The sequence below is a fragment of the Humulus lupulus genome, chromosome 4, assembly GCF_963169125.1.
Source record: "Humulus lupulus chromosome 4, drHumLupu1.1, whole genome shotgun sequence".
NCBI classification, from domain to species: domain Eukaryota; kingdom Viridiplantae; phylum Streptophyta; class Magnoliopsida; order Rosales; family Cannabaceae; genus Humulus; species Humulus lupulus.
The window spans coordinates 170,753,115-170,770,288 of record NC_084796.1 but is presented as its reverse complement, the minus strand read 5'-3'; the positions used below and the strand labels follow the sequence as shown (position 1 = coordinate 170,770,288).

The window sequence follows — 17,174 nt, the reverse complement described above, 5'->3', positions numbered from 1 at the left end:
CACTCTCGGTCCGTATATTGCTTATTATTATTATTATTATTACCCTTCTACTTGTAACACTCTTGGTCAGTATATTGCTTATTATTATTATTATTATTATTATTATTATTATTATTATTATTGTTATCCCAAAAATTAGAAGTGAATGACATGGCAGGCATTAATTACACGTGGCTGACACCTGACAGAACCTGTGTTCGACTATCGACCAGGAAGATATTCGGTATCATGCGATCGGTCTCTTCATACGACCAGTCTGGTCGTATACACATAATACGCGGAGGAAATCTTAGGCAGTTATGATGGAATCTGAAATTATCTCCCATGATTTCCTGAGTATCCGATTATTTAGGAAATAATATCTGTAACAAATCAATATAAATTTTCCCTGAGCTTATAATTAGAAGAAGAGGGCACAGGGAAGAGGATCCTTTTTTTTCTTTTCTGACTTCTAGATCACTTGAGATTAGAGTTATCAAATTAGTCATATTGTATTGTTCTTCTGAGGTTGGTGAAACTCATTGAACCCTAGTTCTTTGATCACTCCTTTGGATCTTACATCAATAACAATCTAAGTGGACGTAGGTTATTACCAGACCCTGGGACCGAACCACTATAAAATCTTGTGTTCTTATTATTTTTGTCATCACGTTCTTTTCAACGCATTCATCCACGTCAAGCGTATTTTGACTCCGTGTCAGTTGCCCAAAATCAGGGTCAACATTCTGCTCCTCCCATCAAGAGGTTAGCATACTGTTTAATCTTGGCCTCAAGAAAGCTACGTCCTTACTTTCAAGCCCACCCTATCACAGTTTTAACCGACTAGCCCATTCGGCAAGTCCTCCAAAAACCTGAGGCGGCTGGACGTTTATTAAAATGGGCAGTCGAACTAGGGCAGTTTGACATTACATATTCACCGCAAGCAGCAATAAAGGGACAAGTCTTGGCCGATCTTATTGCAGAGTTCACCGAACTCCCAGACAGCGAGTAGTATATACAGCCTAGCATGCCTGAGCCCCAAGATGAAGCTCCTTCCTGGAAGTTACTCACGAATGGGTCGTCCAACGAATCCCACGCAGGAGCGGGTGTGATATTGATAACGCCGGAAGGGCATCGATTTCACTGCGCCATTAGCTTCGACTTCACCGCGTCGAATAATGAAGCCGAATATGAAGCACTCCTCGCTTGATTGAGAATGGCCAAAGACATGAACATAAAACTGTTGGATATTTACAGTGATTCGCAGCTGGTAGTGAACCAGGTTCTAGGGGAATATCAAGCTCGAGGCCTAAAAATGGTGGCCTACTTGAATAAAACTAAAGACCTGCTAGCCCAACTCACGAAGTATACCCTCCAGCAAATACCGCGGGATTAGAATTCGAATGCAGATGCCTTAGCCAAACTCGCGAGTGCGAAAGATGCTGACGCTTTGAACATTGTGCCAGTAGAAAGATTGAGTGAGCCAAGCATACAAGCAATTGAGGCTAGTATGGAAATCCAGGTAGAAGACACATGGATGGCGCCTTACATGGAGTATCTGACAAATGGTGCACTACCAACGGATAGAAACAAGGCCAGAACCCTACAAAGGCAAGCTGCTAGGTACATACTGGTCGATGGTGTTATGTACCGAAGAGGATACTCCATGCCACTACTCAGGTGCATTACACCAGAAAAAGCTAAGGAGCTAATGAAAGAGGTAAATGAAGGCTTCTGCGGGGATCACGCTGGGGGGCAAATTTTGGCAAAAAAGATTCTAAGGCAAGGTTATTTATGGCCGACCATGAACGAAGATTCGATGGAGTTTGTACGAAAATGCGATAAATGTCAAAGGTTCTCCAAAATTCCACGAGCAGCTCCAAACGAGTTGAAACAGATGCAGAGTCCGTGGCCTTTTGCAATATGGGGGATAGATTTGATTGGATCCCTGCGAACCGGAAAGGGTGGAGTGAAGTACGTCGTTGTGGCAGTCGATTACTTCACCAAATGGGCCGAAGCTGAACCGCTCGCTACCATAACGACCAAGAAAGTTCTTGACTTTGTCATCAAGAACATTGTTTCCCGCTATGGTTTGCCTCGGAAGATTGTTTCAGACAACGGAAACCAATTCGACAGCGACTTATTCACCGACTTCTGCGAAAGGCACGAGATTATCAAAAGCATTTCTTCAGTTGCGCATCCACAAGCAAACGGGCAGGTCGAGGCAGTGAATAAAACTCTTAAGGACACCCTGAAAAAGAGACTTGAAGATGCTAAAGGAGCATGGCCAGAGCAGCTGCCTGAAGTCCTCTGGTCGTATAGAACTTCTCACCGAACGGCGACAGGTCATACCCCATTTTCCTTAGCCTACGGATATGAGGCCATGTTACCTGTCGAGTTAGATCCCCCCTCACATCGACGCATAACATACGACTAGGATCAGAACAGCCAACTGATGATGGAGTCCCTAGACTCAATTGACAAAATACGAGAAAAAGCCCAACTCCGAGTAGCTGCGTACCAGCAAAAAGTCGCTCGGTACTTTAACTCGAAAGTGAAAGAAAGGAAATTCAACGTCGGTGACTTGGTGCTATGACGAGTTTTCTTGAACACCCGCGACCCCACTGCTGGAGTACTCGGACCCAATTGAGAAGGATCGTACCAGATTGAAGAAGTCCTTCACCCGGCCACCTACAAACTTGCACGCCTAAACGGAGATCTCGTTCAACGCTATTGGAATGGAGAACACCTGCGCAAGTATTATCAGTGAACAGTCCTTTTTAAAGGACTGGCTTGTATTAAATTTTACTTTTTACAAGTTTTGAAAAAAGGGTTAGCCACGTTGTATGGCTAATCGCTTATAAATGTAAGATCCTTTTTTAGGATCACTCGTAAAAACATGTTTAGTCCATTTTTAATACGAGATTATAAGGGACTATGCGCAGCCAGTCATTCTTGCCAGCCTTTGTAAATTTATTTTTACAAGTATTTGTTCATTACGTGTGTTGTTTTGCTATATTACAAGTATTAAATTTTGCAACGAGCAGTAATGTTCGCACAGGTCGTGGTCAAGGCAAGTGACCAAGGACCTAAAGCTCCTCGATCACTTGGGGAGCATATAAGGTACATCGATAGCAAAGCGTACCATGAGGTACGTAAACACATGAACAAAATAAGTGAAAGCATGCTACGGTACTTAGAGCATTTTTCAAAAATTTATGTTTTGTAAAATCAAATCAAAGTACTATGCTAAGTTCAGTCATGCGAACAGGTATTATAATAAAAGAAACATTATAATATCAGAAAGGCAATCGTTTACACCGCGAGCATTAGCGCTCGGATGTAAATATGAAATTAAAAGGAAAAGACCTTTACACCGCGAGCAGTACTGCTCGGATGTAATTGTTTAAGCATAAGTAAAAAAGCTGCCCTCGCAGCAATAAAAGAAAAAAAATTGTCTTTACAAAAAGACCCGTGGGCCATAAAAGCTGGAGAAAATAATAAAAAATACTAATTTTGCTGGGGGGCAGGAGGGTCTTCTGGATTAGGAGCACTCTGATCAGCCGGAGGTCCAGCCGCAGCATCAGCAGCAGGGGTTTGGGCCTTGGCTCTCTCTTCCGCCTCCAGCCGAGCAGCACACTGCGCCATCAGCGTCCTTTGCAACCGCTCGGAGAGATAGTTAATGTTGGCCTCCCGATTGTGCTTCCAGAAGTCATAGAAGCAAAGGAAGGTGGCTTCCTTGTACTTCTTCAGAGTTTTAGCTCTGTCCTCCTCAAGCTCCTGTACTCGCCCCTCGAGCTCGCACACCCGCTCCTCAAGCTTCTTTGCCTCATCCCTGCTGGCGGTCAGATCGAGTGTGAGTTGTTTACACTCTTGGGTGTGGAGTATAGAACTCTCCCTCCATCTGTGCCGCTCATCGATAGCTTTCTTCAGGGCCCCTTGACTTTCCTGAAGCTCTTGAGTGAGGTGGGCTTGGTCCTCGCATAACTGTTCGTTTATCTTGGACAGCTCCTTGTTCTCCTCGAGCAGCTTTTTCTTCTCATCCTCAAGTGCTTGCTTGGACTGAGCAAGCCTGGAGTCAAAGTTCTGCCCGCGAGAAACCAGCGCCCCAGTACGGCGCCAGCCAGCAGTTAAAGACAGCAGTCCCTGAAAACAAAAAATGAAAAAGTAAGGAATAGAAGTCAGAATAAATGATGAAACAACAGAAATTGACTTACGCTGACTATTTCATTCAACCCTCGGTTGATGATTTGGTCGACCTCCATTGAGGCAGTTTCATTGATGGCGGCCTGGCTGCATCTGTGCTTCAAGAGCTTGTAAATTCTCTCCCTGGCCGACCCGACCTCAAGGCTGGACAGGGAGCCTTCGAACAAGTTGTCCAGAATCTCTCTACCAGCGGCCCTAGAAGAGGGTTGTCGATTCTCAGGGGCAGGCGACGACTGTTCGGTGGGAGGCGGAGGTGTCGTGTTCTCCTTAGAAGGGCTGGCGCCGGGAGCATCCTCTGTTCGAGCCTTCTTTGAGGGAGTCTTACTGCTTTCCCCTCGAGCCCTTTTGCTGTCCTTCGGGATAGAAGCAGCAGCAGCGGTTTGGTAATGCTCGAAGAAGTCCTCAGAGTCCATACCTGCACAAAGGAAAACAATTCGAATAGATTAGATTAGAGGATCACGAGGAGCAGAGATCGAAGTGAAAGGATTACAAGTAAAATACCCGAGCTACACCTACTGGTCGTAACATTATCTACTGAACTACCTAGTTCCTGGAAGAAATATGAGTTTAAAGAAGGGGCGTTCCTAAAGTTGCCGTCCCCATCAAATAGATGGGAAGGAATTGGCAGTATTATTCAAAAACTAGAATGATATACCGTTTACTTCCGACGAGTCGTCAGACTGTTCGGTAGGCTCAACAGCCTTTTGTTTCCCCTTGCCCTTGGGGACCGACGGTTCTGCTGCTTTGTGGGGAATAGCAAGTTCCCTGAGTATAACCCCAGTTGGCCTCCTTCTAGGAGGAGGCGCCTGAGGTTGCTGCTCGGGTCCTTGCTCAGGTCCCACATTAGCGTGAACACCACCCGCTGCGGGTTCGCTAGTCGCAGGTTGGGAGCCCTTAAGGCCAACCAACCTAAGGTTAGCCTCATTGATCAAGTTTTTTACACTCTTAGCAGCATTTGACATACTGGCTAAGAGTGCTGCCCTCGACTCCATTCCTGGAGTGGGGGTTGGGCGTAACCATGGACCTGGAACACAATGGAACAGTGAAGTATTACAACAAGAAAGATTTAAAGCGCAGGAACCACTGTTTTAAGGATCATTATTTTCCTTACCTCCTCGGGTGAAGGCCAGATTGTCCGCGGCGATGTCGGGCATAAGGAAGTACTCCATATGATACTTCCCCACGTTGGAGATATGAGTGGTCTCGGACAGAAAGGTGCGTCCGGTCTCCTGGTGGCAAAAGTGGAAAAACCCCGTACCATCTTGGTTGGGGTTGGACTTGAGATCAAACAGATAATTGACCTCGTGAGGAGAAGGGGCTGGCCATTTCTTGAGTTTATAAAGGATATAGAGCGTGGCCAGCATCCTATACCCGTTCGGGGTAATTTGAAAAGGGGCCACCCCAAAGTAGTTTGCCACCCCTTGGAAAAATGAATGAAGAGGCAGGGTGGCACCCGCCTCGATATGGTATCTCGACCAGGCGCTATAAGCCCCCCCTGGCAGGTTGGCTCGCTGGTCGATGGAAGGTATGACTAGGGTTATCCCCGTCAGATTGTACTTATTTAAATAGTTACTGATCATGCGAATTGTCACCGTACTTGGGGATACCACATGCCATTCGACAGCTGGCTGGTCGGCATGGCGAGGACGGGCACGCCTCTGAACTTCGGTTTCAGGAGGGAATTCACCTCGACCACTGGTCGAGGGAGCATCAGCAGGAGGCTAACTTGGAGAGTAAGGGTTGCGTCTTTTTCTAGCCTTGGTTTTTGTTCTGGCCATTTTCTGAGTAGGAGCTGGTGGAGGATTTGGGTTAGAACGTGAAAATGGAATTTCTGGAATCAGCGTGGATGGATTCTCTTCGCCCTCGAGCAGTTGGGCAAAGAGTTCGTCCTCGATAGGTCTTTCTCCCCCCCCCCCCCCCCCCCCCCCCCGCCCCCAAGGGTCTTGCATATGAACTGCAAACAGACAATGGAGGAGATAAGACACAATCCGTGAAGTAGTGGGAGGAGTTGGGATAACGTTGCTCGTGCCTAAATAACTAGCAGCATCCTAGTCCTACACTAACTTCAACGTGGATAGTTTAAAAGACGGATAGAAACAAAAAGGAAAGAAATTTTTTTCTGAAAAGAACTTTTTCGACTCCTGAAGGGCGGGAAAAAATTTCGGTTTTTTCACCTGGCTTAAAGGTTGAATCTTTCGTCAACCTAACGTCCTAAATCAGAGATTCTATATATTAAGGTATCGACCTAACCTATACAAGGCATAAAAACGCACTTTTACCTAGCAATAGATGGCTTATACCAAGAAACTCTTAAAACCCTATTCAAGAACACAGAGGCCTCAGAGCATAGAAATGGCATGCATGGCATAATAGAAAGCTCAAAAGAACGAAGTTCTTACCTAGGCGAGAATGGAGATTCGGAGAAAGATGGAAACTTGAACCGGAGGACATGCGGCAGGACGTCAAACTGGTTTTCGAAGCTCTGAACTCTGGTGCAAGTTCTTGAAGATTTTGGCAAAGGTGATGGGTAAAAATTTCTTAAAAGAGAAGAAAGGCCTACTTATAGGGATCGAAGGGACAGCCAAAAGGCAGTAATCATCACTTCCCACTTTCGAAACGTGGGGAAGTGTACAAGCCGTCAGATTGCCTTTTTGGAAACCGAAAAGGCTTGATTAGACATAATTATATCACGGTTTTAAAAAATGCACGGGGACTCTGACAGACATGGGAAGGTGAACGATTGTTCCCTTAAGTTTCTTTATTGCTGGTCGCACTAAAAAAACTTGGGGGGCAAATGTTATCCCAAAAATCAGAAGTGAATAACATGGCAGGCATTAATTACACGTGGCTGACACCTGGCAGAACCTGTGTTCGACTATCGACCAGGAAGATATTCGGTATCATGCGATCGGTCTCTTCATACAACCAGTCTGGTCGTATGCACATAATACGCGGAGGAAATCTTAGGCAGTTATGATGGAATCCGAAATTATCTCCCATGATTTCCTGAGTATCCGATTATTTAGGAAATAATATCTGTAACAAATCAATGTAAATTTTCCCTGAGCTTATAAATAGAAGAAGAGGGCTCAGGGAAGAGAATCATTTTTTTTCTTTTCTGACTTCTAGATCACTTGAGATTAGAGTTATCAAATTAGTCATATTGTATTGTTCTTCAGAGGTTGGTGAAACTCATTGAACCCTAGTTCTTTGATCACTCCTTTGGATCTTACATCAATAACAATCTAAGTGGATGTAGGTTACTACCAGACCTTGGGACCGAACCACTATAAAATCTTGTGTTCTTATTATTTTTGTCATCACGTTCTTTTCAACGCATTCATCCACGTCAAGCGTATTTTGACTCCATGTCAGTTGGTGACTTGCTATACCAAGTTACTATGTTACCACATCATCATAATTGTTAGTACCCATCTATGAGTAGTAACCATTGAGAAGTCTTCCATATATATATATAAATATATATATATATATACATATTCTAAAAGAGAATTTGACAGTTGATAGAGAAGCTATTAACTCATATGGCTACAATGCTAGAGTTTGATAAACAGTCTCCAACATGAAGCCAACAATTCACTACCTTAAATTAGAGGATTAAAGAGAATATGTTAGAAAGTGTCTAATTCAGTGAGTGATATATTTCGAAGAAATATAAATATTTTTATGTAAAGTTTGTTAGATAAAGAGAAGAGGAAATTACATTTTATATATAAGATTTTTAATAGAGTATGCAAAAATATGGTTTTTTTTTTCAAAAAAAGTTAATCTATGACTTTTTTTAAGATTTTTTACTTTTATGAGTTTACTTTCTCATATTTTTGTATAAAAGTTGTTTTATACCATAGCTTTACTCTTAATCAAGTTTTATTAATTTAGAAGGGTATGTTTGTAATTTGATTATTATTTTTTTAGCTTATTTTTTTTTCTATATTATTTATTATATAACTAATTTTCTATTAAATTTTTCTTTGGTTGTTTTGCAAATTTTTTTTTGTGATATGAATTGTGTTTATTATTTTTTTATTTATTATAAACATTTTTTCCTTATTTTTATATTGTATGTTTCTTTTTTCAAATCCTGTGTAAGGTAATCAGTTACTTGATTGATCTTTGACAATTATGTAAAAAAAATCCTAGAGCTAGGTTAAATAACATGTACCAGGAGGAGTAACCAGTTACCCTAAGAGGAGTAACATTTTGCCATAAGAGGGGTAACCAATTACCATAAGAGGGGTGACAGGTTACTCATAATAAATATGAAAAGATGCATAAAATTTGAATGAAAAAAAAGGAAGAACACTTCATTAAAAAAAAGGAAGAAGTAACTATGATTTTAGTAACATAGGTAACCAGTTATCATAAAGAACCCACAAATATACACACACATCATAACGTGAAGGTAACTAGTTACCCCTAGAAATATACACACAAAAAACGTGAATGTAACCAGTTACCCCCAGAAATATACACACAAAGAACGAGAAGTTAACGAGTTTCCACAAATCTGAAGATAGAAAAAAAAATCAAATCCACCCCCTTTCCCTTCTCTCCCATCTTCTTCATATAATTTTTTTTCTAGATTTGAATGTTCCCATCAAGGTAACTAGTTACCCATTCATGTTTTCATATTTTTATTAGTTTTCTTTCCAAATTTTGGTGTTCCTATAAGGGTTACGGTAAAAAAAAATGTTGAAAAAATTGATTTGAATTTTTTTACATATAGTGTAAAAAAATTATAAAAAAAATTACAATAATAAAAGATAATAAATAAATAAAATATTAAAATAATTATGTAATGTTAAAATATGTGTGAAAAAAGGGAAAAAAGAAAATTGAATGAGAAAAGAATAAGTACAAAAGTGAAGAAAAAAGAAGGAAAGAAAACTAAAAATATATGAAAAAAAAAAACAAAACAAAAGAAATGATGAAGGAAAAAAATAAATGAATTAATAAAAATGAAAAGAAGAAGAAGAAAGATAATGGAAAAATAGAAAGAAAAAATTGGTAGAAAAAAATTAAAACAAAAAGAAAAAATGGAAGAAGAAAAAAAGAAAGAGAGAAAAGCTCATATGTGTGAAAAAAAAATGGAAGGAGAAAATAATAAATACAAAAATGAAGGAAAAAAAAAGGAAAAAATGAAAACAAAAACTGAAAAAATATGAACAAAAAAACAAAACATTACAAATGAAATAAAAAAATAGATAAATGAATAAAAATAAAAATGAAAAGAAGAAGAAGAAGAAGAAGAAGAATGGAAAGAAAAAAAAGGATAGAGGAAAAAATGGTAGAAAAAAAAAAGAAAAAGGAAAAAATGGAAGAACAAATAAGTAAGGAAAAAAGAAAGAAAAAATAACTGAAAAAACACTTAAAAATGAAGGAAAAAATAAAAAATTGAAAAAAAATAAAATAAAATCACTTTCAAAATCAAAGAAAATATAACTATGATAAAAAAATGTGGTATTTCCATATTTTAGTTAGCTACTAATTGTGTTTTCCATACTTTAATTTTTTCTTTAATACATTTTTCTATACAAATTAAAAAAGTATAATTCCTATATTTTTTGCACATTAACAGTGTAAAAACTATATTTTTTAAAAAAATTCTAAAGAGAATGCATTGCCAGGATAAATTAGAGGATTAAGGTGAATGTTCTAGAAAGAAGTATAAACTCTAGAGCCAATCACAATACATGATTTTTCTAAAATTAACCCAATAAAGTTGCTTTGCACTTTTAACTAATTCTACACCACTCATTATAGAATGATGTAATCTTATCTTACCAAAAAAAGTCTTATCTTAATAAAGTTCATTATGCTTATTTAATTCACAGATAAAACTGCAAATGTAATTTTTTTTGTGGTACTGCAAATATAATTTTTATAGCTTATTAACTACAAACGTAAAAATAAATTTATGTATTTCATTTACATGCCTTTTTTCTTTCTCATTTCACATACTCGATTCATTTTTGAAGCTAACATAAAATACTACATTTTTTTCACATTCAACGTGCCTTTTTTTGAACCAGAATGTTTTGTCTGTTAGTGAAACAATTGTGTTAGCAAAAGCTAATCTTGATCAGTGGGTTTCAGCTCAAGAAAAGAATTTTCAACCATCTTTGGTGGCCTTTAAGCCTAAAGATGGGCAGGAGCGGTGGACCAAACCAGCTTTAAACAAAATCAAGATCAATGTTGACGCAGCTTTGTTTTTTTCGGATGGGCAATATGGTTTTAGTTGTGTTGCCAGAATTGATGAGGGTCTACTCATGGAGGCTAGTCTTCTGCAGACAAGGAAAGGAGAAGCCTGAAATAGCTGAAGCTATGGGCATAAATGAGGCACTTAGTTTGATCTTGGTCTAATGTTATTATTGAGTCAGACTGCCTGATAGTGGTTTAGGCCATTAGAAACAAATCTTGTATGTTTTCTCCATTTGGTTTTTTAATCCAAGAATGTAGGATCTTATTGTCTAGTTTTTCAAATGTTTATTTATTTGGTGTTTGTAAAACAAACTGCAAACAAAGTTGCTCACTATCTAGCCAAAACTTCTTGTTTCCAAACTGATCGTGTTATTAATGGAGGAGATGTGCCCATTGAACTTTTATCCATGTTATTGGAAGATGTTTTATCCTATTGAAATCAGCATTTTCATTAAAAAAAACATAATTTCTAGCAAATATTTATATATTTGTTCTTTCAAAGATAAAGAGAGTTTTTTTTTTAAGTTTCTCGTAACATGTTGAAGCACCACATGCTCTTTAACTATTTTTAGTTTTTTATACAATGCATAACATGCTATGCAATTGCCAAGCCTATTGTTATACTACTTTTGTAAAGGGGAAATTTCTCTCTTTCAATATAGAATAATGTAATAATTTTTTTTCCTTTTTTTCTCTTCACAGTAACAAAATTTCTGTAAGATCAACTTACAATTTAAACCAAGCTATTCTTACCAATCATATTACATTCCAAAACCCAATTCATCCTCAATGTCATCCCCATCTTCAAACAGCTTCAAGAACCGAGCTTGATCTTGCTGTCTCTTTTTCTTTTGCCAATACTTGTATACAGCTAACAATCCAAGAACTAATACAGTGGAAACAACAGCACTGATCAGTATTACCAGAGCAACATGCACTCCTTTTCCTCCTTTATGCGACTCAGAGCTCAATTTGGTTGCTGCAACACAAAGACATGGTCTGAAAATTAGCTTCAACATAAACAAAAGCATGGACACAAAATCTATGCAAATCTGATCGGATCGTCCAATGCCTATAGAACTTATCACTAAAATACTCCTTAAGAGGGATAGGGCTATGTAGAACGAGAAAAATTTTCCATGAGATGGGAAATTTGTCTGATAATGAGAAAGGAATATCATATTTTCATTAAGAAAAGGATTTTCAGCTTATGATGAGCCGAAAATGACAGACTAAAACAACCATCTACTCAATACTCAAACTCTTACCAGTAGCAAATGGTATACACTGTGGACAAGAGAAAGTAGCATTCACTTCCTTGTCCTTGAATTTGATGTATTTTCCATCAGAATTGAATTCAGAAGGACAAAACTCCCACTCCTCAAATATGTCATCCGATTTTAACACATCCCTCTCATACAATCCACAACGCTTGCATTTCTTCTCAGAAAGTTCTGTTAGAGGCTGCAAGCATAAACACACCTTCATAGATCGGTTTTACAGTTCAATACTTTAAAATTGGCTGCAAATTATGTATATAATGAAGCAAACCAAGCATCCCAAAAAATTGGGAAACTATACAAGGATCTAAACTTTGAAAGTTTAACCAAAGAACACTTCCCAAATAATGGAGCTACCACATTGGATTTGGCTTTGGGTATTATCATTCCCCAAAGTAAAATCCCAAAATTTGAACTTCTAAAACCCTAAATATAGGGCAGTCCCAATTGAGAACTGTTATTCCAAGTTCCAATATATAAAATCAAATAATGGCAATCTCATCTAAAGCTCATGAATAATAAAATCAATATAATTTGTACTTTAATGTCGGTTTGATGCATTATAATTAAGAAAATTAGGGTTTCAAAAGAAGGAAATGAATAAAAAAAGAGTTTTGAAATCTGAATTGAATTAATCTAATGTTTCTTCTTCTCTAATACAAATTAAGAATTTTCAAACCTGCCAAGACTCTTCGCCTCTGAATTTATACAATTCGTTCGCCTTCTTCACGTCCGGAAAATCGGTTCGGTTCTCCCCTTTGCATTGAAAATACACCTCTGGCTTCACCGATTTCAACAACTCATGGGTTGTGTATATCTCAATCGAATCCAAAGTCACCACCGCCGATAACAATAATCCTAAACCACACAATTACCGTATCAAAATCAAATCATAAACAACGAATCAGCGCAATTCTGTTTGTTTACCGGGAAAATTTGCCTTACCTGAAAAGAAGCTGAGAAATAAGCCATATACTAGAAAAATCGCAGAAACTCTCGGCATTGCGACACTGGCAACAGATCAGAGAAACGCGCCACTCTCTTACGACGGCGTTAGGCGGTGGTTGTTTCACGTTTTTCTGCGTTATAAAATCAAAATGGTTAGATCTGGGAATCGAACAGTGAAGGTAAGTAAGTCAAAGGAAGAATAGTCAACGCTGTTGCTCTCTCTCGCTTTGATTGTGCCACGTCATTGCTTGGCGTTATGATATTTGATTACGTGGCGAGATCAAACGGTGTTATGGATATGAAGTTGACCAGTCCCTGATTTTGACTTTTTAACCCGAATTGAGGTATCCATGAACGAACTTTCTCTAGTATTTGGTGTTTCGTCTAATAGAAATGCTAATTCAAATCATTTCCATTTATTATTTAAAAAAAAAGTATCATGTCAGTTAATATAATATTTTATTTTGATACATAATTTTTGTTGCGGATATTCTTTTTCCCATTTATTATAAATTTTTATCATTTATATCTTTATCTTTATATAAAAAATTGTATATTAGATTACTTTATTTTTCAGTTAAAGTTAACAATTAAAACTAATACCCTCACCACAACTAATTAATTATTTTAAAAAATAATTTTTCTTAAAATATCTAAATTAAACTCTTTATTTTATTATTTATATTGTTGATTATATATTTATGTATACTTTTTTTATTAGATTTAAAATGTCTTAAGATAAATTATTAAAATATAATTAACTCAAAATATTAAATTTATAAATTTCATACAAAATATTTATTTAATTAAAACTTATAGGCATTTTCTAATATAAAACAAAATATTTAATTTTAAATTTAAAAACCATATATCATATAAATTATAATAGAAAAATATTAAAAATTATACAAATAAAATCTAAATAAATAGAAGTAAATTGTAATTTTTTTCAATAAATAAATAAAAATAAATTGTAACACATACAATGTGCTTTACTCTTCTAATATACATAAATATATATAAAATGTTGAATGGGATTTTTTTTTTGTCTGTCACGTATTTAGTAGAACAAAGACAACATCTTAATAAATTATTAACTCATATTTTTCTTTAAAAAAATTCACAAAAATGTTCACCATTTTAGAATAATATGAGTAAGTGAGAAGTGAGAATGTTACAAGTTAAATTATATATATATATTATATAAAGACTAAAATGAGCTGTAAGTGATAAAGAATACATGAGTTTTATCCACTCAAATGCATTAAAATTTTGTATTCTATGTTAATTTAGTGAGCTTTACAGTAAATATATGATTGGTTTTTTTTTTGTCGGGATAAATATATGATTAGTTGAAACAAAGTGCAATCTTAAAAAATATAATATTTAAATGTGGTTACCCTATATTTGAGTTATTAGTTTATTGTATTTATAGCACAAACAATAGCAATGAAAGTCAAACCATATATAATTATGTACACACATGAAAATTTGACTGTTGACCAGTACTAGCTATTTTCACTCACAACCACATAAGGTACAAACTGATTGATTGCATCACATGAATAGTATAACGAAAAAAACTCACTCCATTACAATTACTTAATTTAATTCTAATAATAATTAACAAATTAAAGTACATATATCTAGCACTCTCTAAATGGCAAAATATAGTATACAAAATTTTTGGTCATGAATTGTCCTAGAAAGAAGGGTTGCTAATAGAACCATGCATAGGCATTTGGTCTTATTTTAGCTATGGTCTAATTAATAACCAAATACACCATTAATTTTAGGGTCTTACTTCTAACGAAATCCCTACCCCATTTGCTGCTGCTCTCTCGGATGATGAGAGCAGCCAATCATAATCACACAAAGCCACCCACAATAACACTCGTCACCATCGCCGCCGCCACTGAAGCTAGCCACCAATGCCGTCAGCTCGGCAAACTCCGCTTATTTCTATTCTTATTCCAATTCTCATCGTCATATTCTCCCACCTCCACCTAACCATCTCCGCCGAACTATCCAAGCACTACCCGAGGCGAGCCCATGGCTTCCTCAGCCTAAACGAAAATGAAACCACTCATCATCATCATGATCACAACAAACCAAAGAGCAAGCACAAGAAACACCATGGGCACCGCGGCCACCACGGCCACGTATCGCTCTCGCGCGAGTTCGTGGAAGCGCACAACGTGATCAGGCAACAATTCAACGAGCCACCACTTACGTGGGATAGGAACCTGGCACGCTACGCTCGGCGCTGGGCCTCGAAGCAGCTCGACGAATGCAAGATGATGCACTCGTATGGTCCCTACGGAGAGAACATATTCTGGGGTGGGCAGGACCACTGGACCGCCACCGAGGCCGTCGATTCTTGGGGGAGAGAGAACCAGTTCTACGACGCGAACACCAACCAGTGCGTCTTAGGTGAGATGTGTGGACACTACACGCAGGTGGTGTGGCGGAGTAGCCTCCGTGTGGGCTGCGCGCGCATGAAGTGTCACAATGGTGGCGTTCTCGTCTACTGCGAGTACGATCCGCCCGGCAATTACATTAACGAGAACCCTTTTGGAAAAGTGTTCGAATTTGAGAAAACAATGTCAGTGCCCGCTACCCCCTCTACTACTTCGTCATCACTACCTCTAGAAACTATGTCTACAGAAGATACTAATTTTAATGTTAATAATATTATTAATTAAATTAATTGTCATAATATATATTATACAATATACATAATTAAGTCTCCTCATCTGGTCATGATCAAAGTACTAACTTTTGGGTTTTGTATAAAACGATTGAGCTATATTATGAAATAAGGAATGTGACATGTGGAGGTCATCAACATCATCTAGTGGGTTTTGTATGTTACAGCTTTTTTTTTTTTGTTATTTCAGGAAATATATATTGTAACATTTAAGCGTCAATTCTTTATTTGATACAAATAGTACATTCATTATATAGTATTTGTCATGTTTACAACCCCTTATATTTATATAGCTGATCTGACCGTAAATTATTTTTGTATGTTGGTTATTTTAAGAGCAATAATGCAAAGCACGTTTGATACGTCTAAAAATCAATACGTAAGTTTAGGATAATAGTACTTTTAAATTGTCGACAATACTACTGGACCCTATCTAATAGACCCTTGGCTCCAAGAAAAAGTTTAGAAAAATGTCACTTGGGCTTTCATTAGAGAGCAAAAGCGATATGAATAGAAAATGTAAAAGTGTTTACAAAACTAAACTGAAGAGGAAAATAAATAGGCCAAGAAAAACAAAGGCCCAAACAATAACAACGCAAGACTAACAACCCAAAACTAATTATAAAAATACAGTTGGAACCTAAAACTAAACTCGGTAAAATAGTTGTAAGTCTGTTACTCCCCCCTCAAGATGGGGTGAAGATATTGTGCAGACCATTCTCGGAGACAAGAGTGTGAAATTAAGTTGTAGGTAGAGCTTTGGTTAGAATATCAGGTAGCTGGTTGTTGGTGGAGACATGTAAATTTTTTATGATGCCTTGAGTGATTTTGTTTCGAACTAAATGACAGTCTATCTCTATGTGCTTTGTGCGCTCATGGAAGACAAGATTGGAAGATATATGAAGGGTTGCTTGCCTGCTACAGTAGAGAAGAACCGGTTTGGTTTGAGGAAAATCAAGCTCTTTGATTAAGGAGAGTAGTCAAATAACCTCAGTTGTAGTGTTAGCCATAGATCTATACTCAGCCTCAGCAGAAGAGCGAGAGATGGTGTGTTGTTTCTGTGACTTCCAAGAGATCAAAGAGTTGTTGAAGAACACACAAAAACCCGAGATTGATCACCTAGTATCTGGGCAAGTTGCCCAATCTGCATCATAGAAAACTTTGATAGAATATCTGACCACCAATGTTTGGGAGCAATGGAGTCCTTGCTATTTGGATAGAAGAGACCACGACTAGGAGCAGATTTGATGTAGTGTAGGACTTTGAGGGAAGCTTGATAATGGGGCTATCTTGGCGAGCAAGAAAATTGGTTCAATCTGTTGATGGAAAACGATAGACCAGGTCATGTGATGGTTAAGTATATGAGGCGGTCAATGAGTCTTCTATAAGCTTTTGGATCCTCTAGTAGCCTGCCTTCTTCAGTAGATAACTTGAGGTTAACATCCATTGTTGAAGATGTGGTTTTGCAGCCAAGAGTGACACTATCTTAAAGGATTTGGAGAGCATATCCTCTCTGAGATAGAAAAAGTCATTTTTCATTCCAAGCAATTTCAAGATCAAGAAAGAATTTTAGTTCACTAAGATCTTTCAACTAAAAACAAGATGACAAGTATAATATAAGAGTATTTATGGCTTGAGTAGATTTGCTCACAATCATAACATCATTAACATAAATTAAAATAGCCAAATTTTTTGTATTATCGTGTTTAATGAACAATGAATAATCGGTATATGAGTGCTGAAAACCATAGACAAGTAAGAAAGTAGTAAGGTTAGTATTTCATTGCCTAGAGGCTTGTTTAAGGCCATATAAACTTTTGTTAAGTTTG

General features: G+C 37.5%; 1 protein-coding gene across 1 annotated transcript; it reads right to left on the bottom strand.

Moving 5' to 3' along the window:
- Positions 1 to 11,064: 11,064 nt before the first annotated feature.
- Positions 11,065 to 12,797, bottom strand: LOC133830970 (uncharacterized). Its single transcript, XM_062261105.1, has 4 exons — positions 12,633 to 12,797; positions 12,367 to 12,545; positions 11,676 to 11,871; positions 11,065 to 11,386 (listed from the first exon to the last, which is right to left on the bottom strand). Exons 1-4 carry the CDS (start codon positions 12,688 to 12,690, stop codon positions 11,169 to 11,171), a joined length of 651 nt encoding a protein of 216 aa, XP_062117089.1. The 5' UTR covers positions 12,691 to 12,797; the 3' UTR covers positions 11,065 to 11,168.
- Between the last annotated feature and the right edge of the window lie 4,377 nt (positions 12,798 to 17,174).